Here is a 20,825-nt window from a genome sequence, read left to right as displayed (position 1 = left end):
AGACAATTTAGTTGTGGTGAAAATACAATATTTAAGTGTGTATGATTTATTCATTGCATTTTTTTCTTCTTCAAGGGCTTTAATTATCAGATGCATGCTTAATCATCAAGGTAAGTAAATCCCAAATGTACTGTTTGGGAAAACCTGCAGTCAGTTGAGACTGAAGAAGTCACTTGGATGAGTGACAAAACATTTGTCTCACTGAAAACACTACGCGCAGATGAACACAATCAGCCTTTTGGGCTATAGTTACCAATTTATACATTGTTTCCTTTTTTATCTATGCTGAGTTTTCAGTTCTCTGAGTCATATCAAAGTGTTTTAGTACTTGGTTTTAATGACTTATGAAAAGGAAAAAAGATACAATCTCTGACATCTTCAGTATTCTGATTATTTTTTCATAAACTATAAACTACATTCACTCCTACAGGAGAAAGCTAAGTGCCCCAAAGAGAGAGTGGCCCTTTCTGCTGCCACACATCGGTCTCTGGACAGGAAAAAGAAGTAAGACAAGAAATGGAAACACATGTTTTGCATTAATGCTGTTGAGATCCAGTGATCAGTGGTGTATTTGGACTTCTTTAGGGTTGGTGAATCTCCAGCACAGACTAAAAAGATGCAGCAGAAGCCAAAATGCCCCACTACCAACAGGTGTGAAACACGGCTGTGGGATGCTATTACTTTTTTGTTCATTTTGTGTTTCCCTTTATGCAATTTCCAGATTATATTCTCCAGAGGTTATTTACATACATTCAGCATTCCTTTCCTAGAGTCTTGAAACCAAGCCAAGGACAAACAGTTTGTGCCCCCAGGACAGTTTAACTGTCAGGGGCAAGTCTGTACTGGTCCAGATTGTAAAACAACTTTATAACACGACCATTTCCTGAAGTCATTTTCTAGATAATCCTTCTTTCTAAGCTCATTGCCCACCAAGGTTTAAACTGTTTTTTCTATAATTAATTATAATTCTAACATCATTTGTCACATATTCACATAAAATGTCACATAAAAGTAGCAATTTTCAGGCACAACCTTGTTTCAACGTATAGACAAAGATCTCTGTTTACACTCTGGCATGCTGTTACATTAATGTAGCTTCACACAACCACAGATGCACAGCAGGCATTCAGTGTGGACTTTGTTTCAGAAATGACTGAAGAATAAGAAATTGATGGGACCAAGAAACAATATAAGACATTTATATAAAAAGTATTTCTGTAATATTGTGTGAATTGATGCGTGCAGTGCAGCACCACGCTGATTTCATATTTGTGCACTTGTAGCATTCAGTGTTGAGTTTTTTCTCCCACACTGCCATGTGTGTCTTTTAAACGATGTTTGATTTCATTTAAAATGTCAGATTGTTTTTTCTTTTTAGTTTTAGGTCAACTTACGGCATAAGTCTATATACGAGCTTCTTTTCTGTTGTTTGCTTCACCGATGGTTCATGACCCGGTAAACATGTTTAACATGGTATTAAACAAGTGTTCCACCCCAGCCTAGGCAACCGGCGTGCAACACAGAAAAAAAAAAAGGAAAAAAAAAAAAATACTACTACGGTTCTCCACCAAAATCCCAAAACGAAAGTATCGACAGCTATTTACATCAAAGCAAAATAGGACATTTATTTACATCAAAACACCAAACTGTTTACAACCGGGGGGGAAGATCGCGACCATGACAAACTGAAACACAGGGCTTAAATACATAGAAGGAGCAATCAGGGAATGGACAACAGGAGGGAAACACAGCTGGGGCAAATCAGAACTGACGAGACAAGGAAGCGTAAATTGAACACACTGAGATAAGACAGACTTTCAAAGTAAAGCAGGAAACACATAACAGTCACGCCTAAAACAAAACACTGACAACACCGAATCGTAACACAAGGGTCCTACTTAGATATTTAATTCTGGCCTATGATAAGGTAATAAAGCCACATATGAACAGTGGTCATGTTTATTTTTCAAAAATCTCTAAACATCATTTACTGTATTTACACATCCTTTTTTCTTTTTTTTTTAAGGAACGACACTAAAATTTGAATTGACTCTGAATAGCAGCACAAATCCAGAGTGAAGAAGGAGGCCAAACAGATTTTTCAGGCATATTTAAAGTAATAAGACTAATTATAATCATTTTTATGTAGCAGGATACAAACATTCTTGAGAAAATCAATCTGTATTATATTCAATAGACTTGCACACATTGCAGCATTAAACAGAATAAGTCTCATCAGCCATTACACAATAATCTGAGGTAATATGAAGCTTTATGATCTGTTATCTCAGTAATAGCAATCTGTATCAGGATGCAGTAAACCACATTGATCCACTCACCCCGGATTTTTAGCGTTAATTCACAAAATGTTTATGTGTCACAATAATTTGCATTTCAGTTTGAATAGAGGTAAACTGACATGTATGATAAATACGTAGTGAATACAAAGTTGGGAAAGGCAAGCTTTTGGCTGTTTACAAATCACTCCATAATTTCCTCCATATACAGATAATACACATACAGTACTGAGTGATATAATCCTACATTACACTGACTACATTATGTCCACACTGTCACACCAAAAGAAAACGTAAGCCACAGATCTCGCACACATATGAACAAAATTACTCCAAACTCCTTTGAAAAAACTTCATCATCATTCATTTTTCCAAGATTTTCACTGTAGTAAAAACAGCCATGTGCCATGATATACAAGACAGAGAAAGCACCTTAGCTGTGCTGGAACTTTAATATCTTTCATATGAGTTTGGTAAAGGCACCAGCCAACCATTCACATACATGCATTTACACCTAACATCCCTCAAGAAGAAGGCTTTGAGCTGAGTTGTCCTTTCCACTTCCACAAAGATATTCCTTGATGCACTGTCAGGAATCATCCTGCTGTCCTCTGCATCACGTTTGATATAAAACAGCTGGACCACAATGACTGAAATAGCCGAGCACACACAGTTGGATGTGCAAACACAGTTCTCTTTAAACCTGACGATGAACTGTATTTCTCCATAGCAGCCATTCTTGAGTTTTATGACACAGTCTCTTGTCTCTTCATGGTTTACAGAGTAAACAGTATTTCTGTTGATGAAGCTGTCAAAGGCTTCCACTGATCTGAATGAAACAGGTCGATTTAAGAGCTCTTCTATTGCTAGTTTTATGGATCGTGTGATATCCAGATGCCGTGAATTTCCAAGCAGATTGTAACAATCAGTGGTTTCATTTACTGGTGAAATGCTGGCTAACGGAGAATTTCCATTAGAAACAAGGGAGCGAAGGTGACTCGGCAGGCGCTGCCAACGGAGAAACTTGTCTTGAATTTTTTGAGGATTGTAGTTTATGTTGCTAAGCAGTGCCCTTAAATTTGCACTGTTCCTCTCAAAACTGAATGCTGATGTTGCCCAGAGAGGCCCCCAGTTACGCACACAGTCAGCTAAGTGGATCAACTGATGGCAGTTGAATGAAACGTTTTCTTCACCATAGAGTTCTTCCATGTTTCTAACAAAGAGTACCAAGTTCTCATGGGCCAGCTGAAGGTCATTTTGGGAGACTGATTCTTGTAGCAGAATGTGAATGCTGATCGACAAACAAAAAAAATGTTGGAGAAATGAAGGCTGAAGGATGCCTGGTAGGACACTAACAGCATAAAATAAAAGGAAAGCTCGCCACTCAGATGCTTTCCAAGTGTCCCGACCCTTCAGTGACTGTAGAGATCTGCTCATTTCTGATGGAGGCTTTAACATTCGGAGATAAGAGTCCATCTGTGAAATCTGTTGACCTACATACCAGTCTTTCTTGGAGTTCTCTGAGTTCAGCCACAATCCAATAAGTTGCTTAGTCACACCAACTAAAACTGAGTGCATATATTCTGGTACAAATCCAAACACAATGTCAAACAAAGGAAGTCTGGAAAGTAAGGACATTCCTTTTACACCATACTCTGAGGTGTTTTCAACAAACATATTTTTTGATCTTGATGCTTGTTTAGTTTCATCATATCGGTATGACCTCATAGAGCCAGAGCCTTTTGGTACCACTGTGCCAGGGTGTAAACACCAGTCACAACCATATTCTCCATTGAATTGTTTGCAATTCCGGAGAAGTGGCCTCGCCACAGCGTCAGAGGAGCAAACCAAGCAGAAGACTTTTGATGAATGAAGAGTGCCTCTGCTGTCTCTCCACTGAAATGGATTTTGGGCTAAATCACAACATTCATCCACAAATGGTTTCAGAAATGTGTTCATATGAGGTTTTCCTTGGCCAAACCAAAATCCAGCAACTATCATATTTTCCTGTCTTTGTGTGTAAGGAAGTTCATTAATAACAAACTGAAGGGGCCAAATTGAGTATCTGGTGGTGCTAAAAATTGGTACTTCATCAAAATTCCATGTCAGTGTGAGATCATCTGCAGCTAGTTTACCCTCTCTGAGGAGATTCTGGTACATCATCCCATCCATCACATCTTTGATGTTATCATGCTCATCTTTAACTGTTTTAGGTAACAACTCAGTGCTGTGGTTCTCAAGGATACCTTTCAGAAGGTCTTTCAGGGATGAGTACAGAAAGAAGTTTCCATTTTGAATGCTGCTTGCTTTGTTGAACACTGAGGCACAGTGAGAACAACAAGAATCAGGATTGTTTCCCATGAAGTTTTTACACTCTTGACAGTAAAACATTGTAAATGTGGTTGGACTTTGTCCTTGTGTCACTGTTGCCCAGGAGCAAATTGGTTCATTACTCTGAAAAGACAAACAAACATGTGTTTTATATACACAAATAATATTGGGATAACAACATGACTTGAGGAGAAACATCAATATTCCTTCTTACTGTGTCACTGCCTCTGTCAACTGCTGAAGCAGACTCCAACTGAAATGGAAAAATGTTGTGGTCCTGCATCTAAAACAAGGCCAAAACATCAGCCAGGCCTACCGATACTCTTAATATTTCATATTCACGTGATGAAGGTGCATTTCAGATATTTATATTAAACTAATTTGAAGCAGTTTGAATTTGTTAGCTTCATTATTTATTGCTCCTCTTATTGCAGCATTATGGAGACAAAATGTTTGTCTTCAGATAAACTCATTGTAAATCACTGGATCTTCAACCAGTTTAAAAATATTGTTTCTGACTTCCTTTCTTACCGTGTCTTTGCCATCTGTTGTGTCAGACGCTGAAGCAGATTCCAAATGTTGAGGAAAAATGTTTGGCTCCTGCGTGAAAACAAATACCAAATAATTATCCAGACAAGGCACAGGCCTTCATGTTGTTTACTCACAGTTTGTGAAAAACAGTTGAGCTGTGTTGGAGAATTCTGCAGAGGACTTAGGTAAACAGCTAACCTGGTTCACTTTGCTCATATTGACACCTGTTTTACTCTAAAGATATGAGTCCTTGAATCCATCAAAATGTATTTTTATTAGTGCTGTCAGCATTAATCTCTTTAAAATGACGTTAAAGCCATAATGTCATTTTAACAATATGGCACAAGCTTGTTATTGTTTAGTGGCGTCCAGCTCACCCATGGGGAGCTCCACGGTAACCAGCTAACGTAGATTTGCTGCGTTAATGCGGCTATGGTGTCAGGACGTCAAGTCTGACATCCTGTCAAGTTCAGGGTTCATTTTAAGATTATAATCATGACCTATAGGGCCCTGCACGGTGTAGCTCCAACTTACATCAGTGATCTCCTTCTGCCTTATCGCCCCAGCAGGTCCCTGAGGTCTTGTGACCAGCGCTTGCTGGTTTTCCAGCATACAAGGTTAAAAACAAACAGTGACAGAGCGTTTGTATCAATGGCTCCCAGACTCTGGAACTCGCTCCCTTTGAGTTCGAGATCTGTGGACTCAGTCATTTCATTTAAAAATGTATCTGTTTAAACTTGCTTTTGGTTGCTTTTGTTTGTTTGAGGTTGTATGTCCATTTCTGCTTGTGTGAAGCACTTTGTGATTTTATCTTGAAAGGTACTATTTAAATAAAATTTTACTTACTTACTTTACTTAAGGAGATTAACGCTGACAACATTAATTTTTCTATAATAACATGATGACATAACAAAAATGATCAAAGATTAATAACTCAGTAATGAACCATGTTCAGGCACAATGAGATCATACCATTTCTTGATTGTTCTCTTGCTCTGCGCTTGTTTCCATCATGTCAGCAGAATCATCATTTGTTCTATTCAAGTCCTGCAGTGGTGAGGGATAAATTTAAGATGTATTTCGTATAATAAAAGAAGTGTGATCAATTTTGTTATATTGATACCTACCAGTGTGAAATGCATTACATGCACAGTAAATGTTACATTAAATACATTATCTTGTACTCGAGTATTGCGAGGTTATTTTTCTGAATGTCACAGCGCTCACACACAACCTCCACTCTGATGCATTGCATACACTATTAATCTACTGATCTTCACCGCCATTTTTTTTTTTTTATAAAAAAAACCCTCAGTATATTTAAACTTTTATGGCTTTATGTTCCAGGATTTTTTTGTAACATTTAATAAAACATTACCTGTAAGTATTCTCTGAGTCTCCTTTTAAACTTTACTCTTGGTCCAATTTTTGGAATCAAAGTATTGATTCTGCCTGACTCGAGACTTAGGAAAGCTTCTTTGTCAATACCCTCCTCTGCAACAAAACAAAGTATTCCAATTGAAATTAGACAAAAAAAATATATCAATATGGCATTACAGTACAGCAGTAATTTATGAAGGACCAAACCAAACTATAATAAAATACCTTCAAATCTGTGAATCAGCTCACTGAGATGCCATTCAGTTAATTTTTCCTGGACAAAATGACATGTCTCCATCTACAGAATCAAAACAAACACATCACACATTAATGAAACAATAGACCTGCTGATATAGAATAAAAAATAGCTGCCTTACCTGTAAGTAATCTTTGAGTCTCTTTCTAAACTTTACTCTTGGTCCAATTTTAGGAAACAGTAAATTAATTCGGATTGAATCTCCAAGGTTTAGAAACGTCTCCTTGTCAATGCCTTCATCTGAAATAATGCCAACAACAAAATAAAATATTCAAAAGTCAGATGAAGCTAACACTGCAAAACATTAATATTCATCAACTTTGAATATGAAAGACTTTTTTTATTGTAAGTCATAAATCACAGGAATATCCAGACCGACTTCTGAATCAGTAAATTTCGATGCTGTTCTAGTGCCATTACAGATACAACAATTTCCATTAAAGAATAATAATAAACTCATACCTTTAAATCTCTGCATGAACTCACTGAATCCCCATTCAGTTAGTTTGTCCTGGACAAATCCAGATGTCTCCATGGAATTTGCTGTGGGGACAATCAGCAATAACTGATTTATTCACATTTAAAGTATTATTCACTAAATAAGATCATTTACTTTCCTTTGTGGTTCTGAAGTGTCAGAGGTTTACGTTTCTATTTATCTCAATAACCCTTTTCATGTGACAACAGGAGGTAAATGTTTTTGTCTTTTAGCTGAATTGAACTCCTGCAACTTTTGCGACTTCATGTCACTCTGTAGAGTTCATCTAAATATCTAAAGTTTCCAGTTTAGTGAAATGTGTTTACACTGATACAAAGGTTTAAGTTTTATTTTTCATTTGATTTCATTTGATTTGGAATAATATGATTTTTACAGAGCCAAAGTTTTTTAAGGGGCAAAAAATGTGAAATTAGCAGGAAACTGTTGTTGCAAACATACTGACATTTTCACAAAAACATATTCTAAAAGATCTCATTAGATCTTATTAATTTCAGCGTTGATAGTTTACATACACATAATGTGCTACAGGCACCGTTTCAAAACGTTTTAGTCTCCAGATGTCATTTACATAAAACGTATTTGTGATATCTTGTTTAATCTCTCCACTCACCTTTGCTGTCATCAACATGTTGACAAAAGCATGCATTTTTGTCATTGGCACTAAAACTATAGAGACTAAAGACCTGAGACTTTACCATCAGCATACTTTTTTCTTCATACAAGGAAGCAAAAGCAACTGAACTACTCTAACCTTCATTTCTTACTTAATAGTCAACAGGAATAAAAAAAAAAAAACAATAGGAAGGACATTGTCAAGACTGACAGGCAGGAGTAGTGTTGGCCGTATGACACTGATGCTCCCACACAAGCTTCAAACTCAAAGTTACATTTTCCTTGAACCACTATTTCAAAGGTTGCTTCGGTGTGGAAAATCACATGTCCCATGTACATGATCACACCCCACCCTAGTTACTGAAACATGCCCTACCATCCCAACACATCCTGCTCCACCAAGGACACCTTCATCTACCTGCTACATTACATAAGTTTACAGAATCAACTGACCAATCACAAGCCACCCCTTCTGAGCCTCTATCTCTCCAACGCCAGATCTCTCGTGCAAAAAACGGATGACCTGGAATTACAACTAGTGGGAAATCGCTATGTTCGTGACTGCTGTGCCTTGATCATCACTGAAACCTGGCTTCACCCGGGAATACCCAATGCTAGCGTGCAGCTAGCAGGCCGCACTCTGCTCCGCTGGGACAGGACAAAGGACTCCGGTAAGAGCAGGGTGGGAGGGCTCTGTATTTACGTGCATGAAAGCTGGTGCAACAACGGGACAATTATAAACAGTCACTGCTCCCCGAACCTCGAGTACATGTCGGTAAGATGCCGGCCTTTCTTTCTACCGAGAGAGCTAACAGTAGTGATCATCACGGCTGTGTACATTCCACCCGATGCCAATGTAATCACGGCACTCTCTATCCTGCTGAACACCATTAACAAATAGCAGCGGGCCCACCCGGACGGTGTTCACATTATCGCAGGTGATTTTAATAAGGCCAATATAAAGACTGTACTCCCAAGGTTCTATCAGCATGTCAAATGTCCCACCAGAGGACACTATTTATTACATATTACTTATGTCTTGTATATTGTATATTTTATATATATATATGTTTTTCCCTTTGTTAATACTGTCCATATGTACATAGCGCTGCAGAATTGTACCCCCCCAGCATGTTTACACTGAGCAGGAGATGCTCTGTATCTCATTGTACAACTGTATAGTGACAGTGTCTCATTCTGAGTGGAAGGTTTTTCCTTCTTTAAGTTGAGTTACCACTGCCAGTCTCCTTACGATCCTAACTGAACCCAACAAGAGGAGATTCTGAAATATTGTTTTTTTCCTTGACCTTGGATGACAGATTACTGTGGATTTGACTGATTTTGACTACTCAGTTAAAAATGGTGACACAAAGCAGGAATAAGTGTGAGGATTTCATATATGTGTGTACCTGACTGTGATCCTGCTGCACAGTTGTCTTGTCGTTTAGGAGATGGTTGACATTCGTCGAACTCAAGTTCTGACTTTCTTTTTCCTATTTGGATTTAAACAAAATAATACAATTTAAAAAGAAAATCTGAATATTGAAACTTCTGATTATGGTGTATTTTAGATGTTGCAAAAATAATACTGTGAAAATAAATAAATAAATTAGATGTATTAAAATGAGAGTGAGATACATTTTTCTCACCTTTTTCACTTATGGATGGCAAATCCTGTGGAAGCATATAAATATTCAACTTTCACATGAAGTTAAATTATTATAAATTGTACATGTATGCATAATTGAATTTATAGAAGAAATCATTGCTCCTGTACAGAAACAATTTGTTCTTTAACAAACTGTCAAAAACTTTCACATGCACTTTTTAAAATGTACACACTTATATGTACATATATTCTCAGCTAGCACAGTGATTAAAAAAAAAAGGAAAACTTTTGCATTCTTGCCTCTCAGTAAACATGATCCCATGAGTCAATGTTTCTGCCTAATTCAGCACCAGTGACACAGACCTAGAGACCAGTTGGTGACCACCCCATCCCTGGCAACCACCAGCTGTTAGGGTAAAATGTGTATTCCAACATCAGGCAACTACATCAGTTGTTTAGTGGTTTTTAATAATTATGGTGGATGGTGGATCAAACTGCTAAATCAGAATGAATTTTCATGACCTGTAAGTGTTTGGGGGATTTTCTTTTCTTTGGATTATTAATTAAAACCAAGGACAGAAAACATATAATGAGAAGTCTGTATCACATCTACTTGTAGTTTAAATATAGTAACTGCACAGTATCCCTTTTACAGTTAACACAAAGGGGTTATGATATATTCGGGATATTTGTTTCAATCACAATAAATGTTATTATGACACTTGAAAGCAGCAGCACTTAGATAGACGGCCAGGTTGCCTCTTTGATGATTCTAGGAGTAACAAAGAAACAGAAACCAGTATCCCAAAAAGTTAATTCTGTTCATCTGGACTGTTTTCAGTGGGAGAAACGTTTCATCGCTCATCCAAGTGACTTCTTCAGTCTCAGCTAACTGCAGGTTTCCCCAACCTTATAAACATTTGCACTTTATATAGTTGGGAAAACTTGGGATTTACTTACCTGGATGATTGAGCATGTATCAAGACAGAAACTAATATCAGTCTCATTATGCTCCTATTTATCAATATCAAAACAAACTTTGGCATCTATATTTTGGTTTGATCCGCCCACCACCAGGGCCATGCAGATCTGTTTAAAGGGGCGGGTGCTCAAAGTTAAAAACAGGCACATAGAACCAGGCTGAACAACAACACACATTCTTTAAGAATCTAATACAGAATCGCATCATACTATATCACTGTTTTACCTGATGGGGTACAATGTTGCTGTTGAGGAGTTTCTGCTGATCCTGCTCCTGATAGTGCAGGAGGAACGGGCTGTGTTGAGCTGCGACTGGAGACTGTAAAAAGTCCATAGGAGAGATGGTAGCTGATTAAACAAATGCTATGAGATAATAATAAAAAGATTGGTGAAAGTGCCATGTCAGCAACCATAAGGCAACAAAACTGTGAGAAACAAACTAGGCTCTGCCTATGAATCACTCTTTGCCTCTCTTCTTCCTCCCATCTCCTCATCTCATTTATCACTCTCCACTTGCTGTCCATCTGAGGCACAATTTACTATTGCAATAAACTATTATTTAATTATCCACACTTAAAAACTCATCCATCTATTCTATAATAAAACAATAAGAGAAAAATGTTATAGAACCAAAACATTGCAGGTGTGTTTATCATTGTTTTATGCTGGAATACCTCTGCAATGCAACAACTGGTACATGTGTTCTTGTGACCTGTGCTGTTTTTTTTTTATTCCAGCCAGAGAGGGATCCACTGCATTTAGCCTCAAAAAGCTCCCTTTGTCACTGTTTCCTTACAGGGCATGTCTGGACAATGTCATATCATGAGTAAAAATGATAAAAAAAAAATCTATATACATAAAATATGCACACATACATACAGGTACACAGGCACATACAGTGATATTTTATACCGTCTCCAGAATACTGCATATATCCTACTATGGCCACATGTTTGCATCATGGTCCTGATCAAGAATCCTTATTGTTTATTCCTAGCGCTCTAATAATAAAGTAATTAAAATAAAATAAAAAAGTAATAAATATATAATAAAGTATTTATGATGATTCAGTTTGTTTGACTATCTACTCTGTGCAGGCAGAAAGCCTATTAAATGCTTAAACTGTAGAGATACAATAATGTTGCTGCTGTAAAATCAGCATTTTGTCATATTTGAAATATAAATCTAATATATTGCGTTTAATATCTTTTCTTTAAAACAGTGTTTTTCCATAATACTGTAATTATAATGAACCATAATTATGTGGACATGTATATTAGATAGTTTTTAGTGAAATATAAGCCCTCCAGAAAGGCAGGAAAACGCCCTGTAACTTACTTTAATACAAAACACGTTCCCTAAAACGGTGGACAGAGCTACAGACCCATGACAGCGTTACCCAGTTAGCTGGTGGCTAAAACCAGCACTGCTTGTGCAGTTAATAAAAGGACAGGTAATGTTTGTCCCGCTGTTACACACACAGCACGCTCATTTGTTTCAATTCGTCAGTTGTCACAAGACAGTTTACCAACGTGTATAAAATAAGCTAATACTGCTGTGTGCTGTAGACTAAAGAGTACGCTGTACACCTACTTACTGGCTTTTGTTGCATCAGTCTCCTACAGCTCTGCACCGCTCAGACGGCAAAAAATGCTCGTGCTCTTTGCGAGTTCGTTCCCGGTTCGTAACCAGCGCGCTCTGCCATCAAGGGCGATCATTGGTTAATGGTAGTCATGTGACTGATGGAAACCACATCCTGTTACTTAGCAAAACTATGATTAATAGTTAAATATTATTGTTGAGGGGAACAGACAGGACTCCACACGCACACAAAAATAAACAAAAAACAGTAATAAAAATAAAAAATAAATAAAAATTATACTCAAGAAAAGGGCACTTGGGGAATCCATCAGGAAAGGGGCAGGTGCTCAAGCCCCCCCCCCCCCCCCCCCTCGCACGTGCCTGCCCACCACTAATACACACATCTAACCTTCACCAACTCCTCCAACAATGAGTAGTCTGCGTGCAACCCCAATTCCCTATCGTACAATCAGTGGCGTGTCCAGCGGGGTGGCCTGGGGGGGCACAGCCCCCCCCCCAACCAGACTGGCCACCCCAGGTGCCACCCCAAAGGCAAAACAATAAAATTCAATCAAATATCAAATGTCCGATTATGTTTTCACGGTGAAGCTCAGATATCCGAGTGTAATGGAATGCAGCATCGGCTTCTGTGCTATGCCTGTTAGCAAAGGTAGGAGAGCCAAGCACGAAAGACGGCACTGCAGGAAACAATTTTTCGGTGAAAGAAAATGAGGACAGAATAAATGTCCCGGTAAGTAATATTAAGTTTGTTGGGTTTAGTAAACTTCGGTGAAATTAGAATACCAAGGAAAAAATAACACTTAAAGAATTATTGCAGCCGTGGAATATTTCAGACAGTATGCTACTGAGGGCAGCTAACATAAGAGTTATGAGTTATAAGATATAATCTAAGTCGTAACATTGCTGTATGGAGCTGCAGATTTGGTTGCAGGTTAACATAGCTGGACTGGCCATCGGGCATACCGGGCATATGCCCGGTGACTTATTTTTTATTTTTTATTTTTGTAATGGCATGAACAATGAGAGGTGGTGGATTGGCCAGATGCAGGTCGATGTGTAAAAATAACTCAGTTGTTTGGTGGTGGCTATGGCGGAGCTTCCACAGAGGCCAGCAGGTGGATGAGGGAAGGGGAGGCAGGAGGAGAGCCCCGAGGCAGCCGCTGGTCTGAGTGTCAGGTGAACTGAACTTCAGGTAAGAAGTTATGACCTGCAGTCTATCTGGGTCAGATATAAACCAAGTTTAGGTGGAGTTTATTTTCGTTGTGCTGACTTTTTACCCTCAGTTGCAATAACTTGTACTGCGTTCTAGCCAGCTTGACGGAGTTTTTATACAGCTGGGTGGGTGCTATGATGTTACTGATAGTGAACTTTATTTTATTCATAAGATTAGTTAGTAGAGTTGCCAACGGCTCCTTAAAGCTTTAAAGCTTCCTTTAGCTAGAATGGAAAAAGACACAAAGCTGGATTTATTCTGTCGTTACGCTGCACAGCTGCCTCTTCTTCTCTCGTTCTCTCCCCTCCCTCTCCTGTTGCTACTTCAATCATGAAACTGATCAATGATCAGCTGATCGGCTTTTCTCTCTTGTTTGTTTATTGCCCACTTTGCGCCAGAAAGAGGAAACCAGCAGATGTCGCGCTAAACAACAGCAGCACGTTTGATCAGCTGTTGTTAGAATTTATTTAATATTAATTTCTAGTATCAGCTGATGTTGGCTGGAGCAACAGCTGTAAAGCTGCTGGTCATGATGTCGGTTTGGATATGTGGTGAGAGGGAAACATGAAGATGAAACCAGGAGATGTCCTTACTGAATCATCAGAGCTGTGATGGAGAAACAGGTTTACCTTTTAGGTGACATGAATGAGTTGAAGGGAAGTTATGAACTGTTTCTGAGAGACAAATAACCCCAGGATCCTTTTTTAGGTAGCTGACAGCTGGTAACTGTGCAGGGGCGGATCTAGCAAAGTGTTGCCAGGGGGGCATGTAGGGCATTAACAGGGAAAGGGGGGCACAAAGAAATACTTTTCTTTCTTATTCTCATTTAAAATATCTAGCTTTTATTAAATAATTATCTAAATTTTACAACCAAAGTTTTAATCTGACGTAAAATGTATAGAAATCATACATATATCAACAAGACAGTGTACATATGGAAAAGATATATATAAATCTTATAAAGTTTGTATCTGTCTTGTGTGAAACTTGTATGAAAAGCATACAAGAGTAAAAACAGATATAAGATCCCTTGAAAGATTATATAATGAATCTTGTATGTTTTGGATACTAAAACAATATATGAAAGTAATGAGAAAGTGGCCACTTTCATGAGTAAATCATGTAAGTTTTTACTATTTCTTTTCCATATGGGACTGTCACAACAGCATTTGTTTTCATTCAAAGTCTTTATGGCTTTAATGCCTGGTGGGCCGGTCTCTAGTCAAAATTCCCAATTTTCTGTCCCAGTCCAGCCCTGCAGGTTAATACTGGCAGTGTCACCATGCCAGCTGATTGTATTTTATCATCAGCCAGTGTTGCTCTTTATCAATATTACCAAAGTTTACCATAAGGCAGCAGAGAAAGTATTTACTTGCTTTCAGGTTTTATTCAAATGTTAGTCTTTTCAGTTGTTTCTCCACTTTTTTCCTGTTTCAAAATCAAACACCAGTTTGTGAGAAGATTATCTTCTTTTTTTAACAGGCAGATAAAGTTTTACATTGGAATTGGCTAATTTGTCAATTGTTTGTTACAAATGTTCGTATTTTAATATTCAAAAATGTTTTTGCCCAAAACATATGTGCACTACATGTCAGTAAAAATACTATGCAAATATTGCTGTCCTTGAATGCTGAGTAAACACTGACAAAGCACTGATTGTATCTCTTGTACTTTATCAACACAGTATCTAAAAACTTTGCACCGTAGTGGTTAAAATCTCATTGTAATAAGAGTTAAAAGCTCATTCGGTTATTAGGTTTATAGGATTATTGAATTATGGTTAATGGTTGGTAGAATTTTTTTAAACATTATCTGCCAATTACATCTGCCACCCTTCTCCAAATCTGTGCCCCTACCTGGCCCCCCCAACAAAGATTTTCTAGACACGCCACTGCGTACAATCCCTTGGCACCTTACCGGAACGCTGTACAGCCCTCCTCGACCAGAGTTGGGTGTAGACATCCCGGTAACACTGTACACCTGCTGCACCTCCATGGCGTCCTCCTGGCATTCCTGTTGAAAATGTCCCAGGCCCCCACACTGCTCACGCACCTGTCCCTGTGTCTGTGCAGCCACCAATGAGCCAGGTACAGCGCCTGTCGCTGCCAGGACCTGGGGATAGAAAGCAAAGAGGAAATGGTTGTTGGAGCGTAGCCAGTGGTCCTCGATGGTCAGTGTCACTGGCACAGACACGGAAAGTTTGCTCCTTGGGGCCAGTAGGGTACCAAAAAGTGATCATCTGCCAAAAAGGGGTTTCCAGCATTTGCCAAAAAATTTACTGCAGAAATTTAAGCTGTTATAAATTACTTGTTGACTTAAAATCTGTCAAAAAATATCGCTCATGACGAATATCAAGTAACTTAGAGAACATTTCTATCAAATCAGGGTAAAACGTAACTGACAATAACAATGTTTTTTTCAAGAGAGAGCTAGCCAAGAGGGCATCAGAAATAACAAATATAACATCACAGTTCTATAATCAAAAAGAACTGGATTGATGACAATATGGGTACAAATACGCATAAAGTCATAAAGATACTTGGAAGACAGATCATTTCTTTATTTTATATACAACCCCTTCATAAACCCTGTTGACTAAAGTGTATTTACTAACATAAGTAAAGATATTAGACTTAAAAAACCAAAACATCAAAAATCACTCTTTTGCAGATGCTCACCTCCCCTGGCTGCGATCTTCTGGGGTTTTCCGTCCGCGCCGCCAGGTGTTCTTCAGCCAGCCTCACTGCCGCCTCCAGATTGGGTGGCTTGCGACACTTGACCCAGTCCGCCATTTCCCTTGGGAGCCCCTCCACAAACTGCTCCAGAACGACAGCCTCCAGCAGCTGCGCCTCCCCACTGCCAGGATGCAGCCACCTCCCCGCGTCATACCGCAGCTGCTGGGCAAAAGCCGAAGGCCCTTCTTGTGGTCCCATGCGGCAACCACGGAAGCGGCGACGATGGTCTTCTGGAGAGAGTTCCAGGTGGAGCGGATTCGCAGCGGCCCCAGACTGAGGCAAAAGGTTTAGTAGCATCTGCGTCTGCCGCTGGTGCAGTACTGCCTGCTGCTGCTGCAAGTCTGCCATGCTGGCCATCATTTGAGCCAGTGCCTGAGCTGGCTGTAGATTCTGTGGGTTTGACATGTCGTAGCGGCAAGCTGGGCACCACTGTATCACTCTGTTACTGATCTCTGTTATGACACACACAAGGAGACAGTTCTGCGTCACGTTTCACTAATAGTTTTTATTTAGTTCACAACTCGAAGCCACTCGTTTCACACCGTGGCAGGCATCAGCTCTTTCTCCCAGACTCCCCTGCCACTGTCACCTGAACTCGCTCTACCCCTCACCTGATGCTAAACCACAACCTGCCACAAAATGATATGTTGAAATTTAATGTAATTAGCGCACCATAAAAGTTCTAAAACAAAGTCACCTGTATGTATTAACGTAAGTGACACTTTTCAGATGAAAGATAAGAAATAACAAATTAATTTCACTCTGGGTCCAGCCAGGCATGGACTGGGACAAAAAATCCGCCCGGGCATTTTGACTAGAGACCGGCCCACCAGGTTATATAGGAAAAACCACAAAGCCTTTGAATGAAAACAAACACTGTTGTCACTATGATGTACACTGTCTTGTTGGTATATATGTATCAATCTAATAAACTTAAACCTACACCATCCTCCCTTCCTCCCTATTCTGGTATTCGAAACAGTACTTAACGGAAATATTAAACAACCTAGGGTTGACAAATCCTACCCCCCCCCCCCCCCCAAAAACAAAAAACCAAAAATAGGGAACCACCCCCCACCCTCCGCCTCGTGATGCTTAATTGACATAATCGTCTTTAATTTAATGCACATGTAAAAACAAATGCACAGAAATCAATTATTAACACATTACAATAATTAAATAATAATTTCTTCAACATAATTGTAGACTGCACAGATGATACCTTCAGAAAGGAAAAACTACCATAGCTTAGAGTATATATTAGACTTAATATTTACTAGATACAATAATGGATTTTTATACATTTTACATCAGATGAAAACTTTGTTTGTAAGATTCAGATAATTATTTATTAAAAACCAGACATTTTAAATGAGAATTTCCCTGTTAATGCCCTACCTGGCCCCCTGGCAAAACTTAGCTAGATCCGCCCCTGCACAGTTACCAGCTGTCAGCTACAAAGCATCCTGGTGTTATTTATCTCTCAGAAACAGTTCATAACTTCCCTTCAACTCATTCATGTCACCTAAAAGGTAAACCTGTTTCTCCATCACCTGTTCAGCTCTGATGATTCAGTAAGGACATTTCCTGGTTTCATCTTCATGTTTCCCTCTGACCACATATCCAAACCGACATCATGACCAGCAGCTTTACAGCTGTTGCTCCAGCAAACATCAGCTGATACTAGAAATTAATATTAAATAAATTCTAACAACAGCTGATCAAGCTTAAACGTGCTGCTATTGTTTAACTCGACATCCGCTGGTTTCCTCTTTCTGGCGCAAAGTGGGCAAGCACGAGAGACGGGACAGAAAAGACGATCAGCTGATCATTGATCGAGGGTGCATCCAACCTCCTCGGCTGTAATTGGTCCAGCCCAGAGTTTATCATGACACTTTGGCCAATCCATGAACTTTCATTGTTTATACCGTTACAGAACAAAACAAAACAAACAAACAAAAAAACCATCTGCCCATCAAAAAACGAAAAATCACCGCCTACTGGGCAAATGCCCGGTATGCCCAATGGCCAGTCCAGCTATGGTCAGAAACAAAGTAAAACCTGATCTGCCGATCAGGGAATGAGAAAAGCAGGAAGGGCTGACGAGAGTGGCTGGATGTTTGTCAAATGTAGAAACTGTCTTGGTTCATTGTTGTCTGTATGTCAAAGTTCAAATGAGTTAAAGGGGTCAAGTAAAGAAAGAAAAACAAAAAAAACTTTGCAAAAATGAATAATAATAAATTAAATAAAAATAACAAAGAAGAAAAAGTTACATCACTTACAACAGCAACAATGAGTTTGGTGACAAACAGAGGTGCTGTTTCAACTTATTCAGATTATTCTCATGTACTATTTCATCAGAAACACACATTGTTGACAAAGCAGAACAACAGGATCTGACTATCCTTCTTCCTTCTTCTTCTGACAATAAGAGAAGTAAAAAAACAACAACAACAAAATGCAGGGAGGCACACACTGGAACAGGGTGAAAAGAAAAATCTAGCAAAAAGTAAAAGTCCAAAAACAAAACTGAGACTCGGTTTTGCAAAAGGTGTAGTTGACTGTTTGGCAAAAGGCACGTGAAAGCAGATCTCTACATATAACACAACGCTAAACCTAGACAGAGTAAAGTGGGTGTGCAGTGAAAAGCAGAGCTCAGAAAACAAAAAAGGGCTGGGGGAGATGAAGAAGTGGTGTTGATGCATGACTATCCTTCTTCCAGAGCTGTTTAGATAGATAGGCATAGTCAAAAGATGCTTATATTTAACTCTGTGACGATTAAACACATAAAATATGTAATAAAATAGCCTTGTCCAGATAACAGAAAAATAACTGCTATGGAAAGTCACACGTAAAGCAAGGTCAGGAAGCCTGCGGGAGGCAAAAAGTGTCATGTTCTTAATGAAAGAGTACGACAATAAGACTCACTTTCAGTTTCTGATAAAAAGGAAATGAAACTGAACTAAAGATTAAATCCTGCCATCTTTCCATTTACAGGTTTTCATACACAAATCTCCCTAATGCAAAACTTCCCAAAACCTAAATGCATTCACCAAATTGTTTCTGGTTTTCTTTATTACCAGTGTTGGGGAGTAACAGAATACATGTACCGGCGTTACGTCTTTTAAATGTTATACCTCTGAAAACAGTCGTTTATTGCAATGAAAGTCAACATAAACATTTCACATTCTGTACTGCTCAATGTCACAGAGTGGAAGGAAAAGATAAATAATAAACCAAAATAATAAAGCGCTAACTATATATATATATCTGAGCACGTTCCCTCACAAAATGGATGATGATAGCCACCTTTCTAGCTCCTGTCGTTTGCTTAACGGCCATTATATAGTACAAAACTGAGGCTTAAAATTACTTTGTCTGTCTACTAAAAAAACTATAATAAAATGCTTCAAGTTTGTTAGGATAAATTGAAATATTTAACCAGACAGTGCTGCTTTACAGATTTGACATTTGTGACCAACTTTAATGCATATAAAATCAGAGACACTGATATTAAATTCAGATTAAAAATTCAAACTGCTCACCTTTTGTTGAAAGTAATGCTGGAAAAGGCTGCTGAGGGAGATGTGAAGTAAGCAGTGGGACACAAACAGGACACATTAATTATTATTATTTAAGTCATCCTTTGCTTTGCTCCTGCTAAATAGCTTTAATAAAATATCCTGCATTCAGAAAGTCTAAAGTAAAGAGCACAGAAAAAGTGGTTGTATGAATGGGCGTGAATGAGGCAAGTTGTCTAAACCCCAATTTAAGATGGGCAGCAACACCTCAACTGAACATAATGTCACTGGACACAGAATAAAAAAACTTTCTGACAAAATACTTAAAGACTTTTGCACTTTAAGAACGGAAGGAGAGGAGAGTACTTTTTCTCAGACTTAAGCTGAGTTTGATAGAAAAGTTCTAACGGTCTTAAGTTCTCCGTTCTAAGACCTCCACCCATTTTGTGGATGAAAAAGTTATTTTAGCCACAGAACATCTGATATGATTTTCTTGGCTGTGCGGACCAATCAGTTTCAGTTTATACTGTTTATTCTTGTGCTCTGTGTGCAGCTGGGTTTGCTAGTTCACAGACTTTATAGAGCGCATTAGATCATGACAAGAAGGAATGCAATGTACATTTTATCTCTTACACCCTAAACCTCCCCACCCCCAACTTCCTGGCACAACCCACAGCTCTGGAGAATGTACAAAATGTTTACATTGGACTGCAGAACAATGTTGCAGCACTTTTAGTAAAAGATTTTATGTTTCACAGTTAACATATCACAGCAGTATCAATATCTGTACCCATCAGGGACACATTTCAATACTTCACCTTCAAATCTCTGCAGCCACTACTTAGGCCCAATTTTTTTGCACAAAATTATCCATATGCAAGAAACTAAAACTAAAAGATAAACTGTAATATTTAATTTTAAAAGTACTGCTTGAAAATGAGGCCTTTGTAATCAACTGCTCCTTAAATGCAGTGACTCTGATCCTATATTCAGATAAACTTTTATTCAATTCGGATTAAAAGTTTAAACTACTTACCTTTGGTTTAAAGTAATGCAGAAAAGACAGTTGACAATAAGAGAAGTAAATAAAAAAAATGCAGGGAGGCACACACTGGAACAGGGTGAAAAGAAAAATCTAGCAAAAAGTAAAAGTCCAAAAACAAACTGAGACTCGGTTTTGCAAAAGGTGTAGTTGACTGTTTGGCAAAAGGCAAGTGAAAGTGGATCTCTACATATAACACAACGCTAAACCTAGACA

At 38.6% G+C, this 20,825-nt stretch overlaps 2 protein-coding genes across 2 annotated transcripts; both read right to left on the bottom strand.

Moving 5' to 3' along the window:
* Positions 1–1,599: 1,599 nt before the first annotated feature.
* LOC145428255 (uncharacterized) lies at positions 1,600–9,454 on the bottom strand. Its single transcript, XM_080300267.1, has 9 exons — positions 9,316–9,454; positions 7,258–7,338; positions 6,917–7,035; positions 6,765–6,837; positions 6,538–6,653; positions 6,132–6,206; positions 5,160–5,228; positions 4,843–4,911; positions 1,600–4,751 (listed from the first exon to the last, which is right to left on the bottom strand). The coding sequence occupies exons 2-9, from the start codon at positions 7,328–7,330 to the stop codon at positions 2,748–2,750; spliced, it is 2,598 nt and encodes an 865-aa protein (XP_080156393.1). The 5' UTR covers positions 7,331–7,338; positions 9,316–9,454; the 3' UTR covers positions 1,600–2,747.
* A 9-nt stretch (positions 9,455–9,463) lies between these two features.
* LOC145428262 (uncharacterized) lies at positions 9,464–20,068 on the bottom strand. The gene is made up of 4 exons (XM_080300304.1): positions 19,592–20,068; positions 15,990–16,498; positions 15,229–15,423; positions 9,464–10,815 (listed from the first exon to the last, which is right to left on the bottom strand). The coding sequence occupies exons 1-4, from the start codon at positions 19,665–19,667 to the stop codon at positions 10,711–10,713; spliced, it is 885 nt and encodes a 294-aa protein (XP_080156430.1). The 5' UTR covers positions 19,668–20,068; the 3' UTR covers positions 9,464–10,710.
* Between the last annotated feature and the right edge of the window lie 757 nt (positions 20,069–20,825).

The sequence above is a fragment of the Astatotilapia calliptera genome, chromosome 4 (assembly GCF_964374335.1).
Source record: "Astatotilapia calliptera chromosome 4, fAstCal68.1, whole genome shotgun sequence".
Lineage (NCBI taxonomy): Eukaryota > Metazoa > Chordata > Actinopteri > Cichliformes > Cichlidae > Astatotilapia > Astatotilapia calliptera.
This window is presented reverse-complemented; position numbering and strand designations above follow the sequence as displayed.

Excerpts from the sequence above, each read along its gene's own strand:
- LOC145428255 (XM_080300267.1), bottom strand. The coding sequence starts at position 7,330 with ATGGAGACATCTGGATTTGTCCAGGACAAACTAACTGAATGGGGATTC. Across the intron at positions 6,654-6,764 it reads GCTGATTCACAGATTTGAAG|AGGAGGGTATTGACAAAGAA; the intron begins GTATTTTATTAT and ends GTTTTGTTGCAG. Across the intron at positions 4,752-4,842 it reads TTGACAGAGGCAGTGACACA|AGTAATGAACCAATTTGCTC; the intron begins GTAAGAAGGAAT and ends TTGTCTTTTCAG.
- LOC145428262 (XM_080300304.1), bottom strand. The coding sequence starts at position 19,667 with ATGTGTCCTGTTTGTGTCCCACTGCTTACTTCACATCTCCCTCAGCAG. Across the intron at positions 16,499-19,591 it reads AGCATTACTTTCAACAAAAG|AGATCAGTAACAGAGTGATA; the intron begins GTGAGCAGTTTG and ends GTGTCATAACAG. Across the intron at positions 10,816-15,228 it reads GAGGGCTGTACAGCGTTCCG|TCTCCAGTCGCAGCTCAACA; the intron begins GTAAGGTGCCAA and ends GACTTTTTACAG.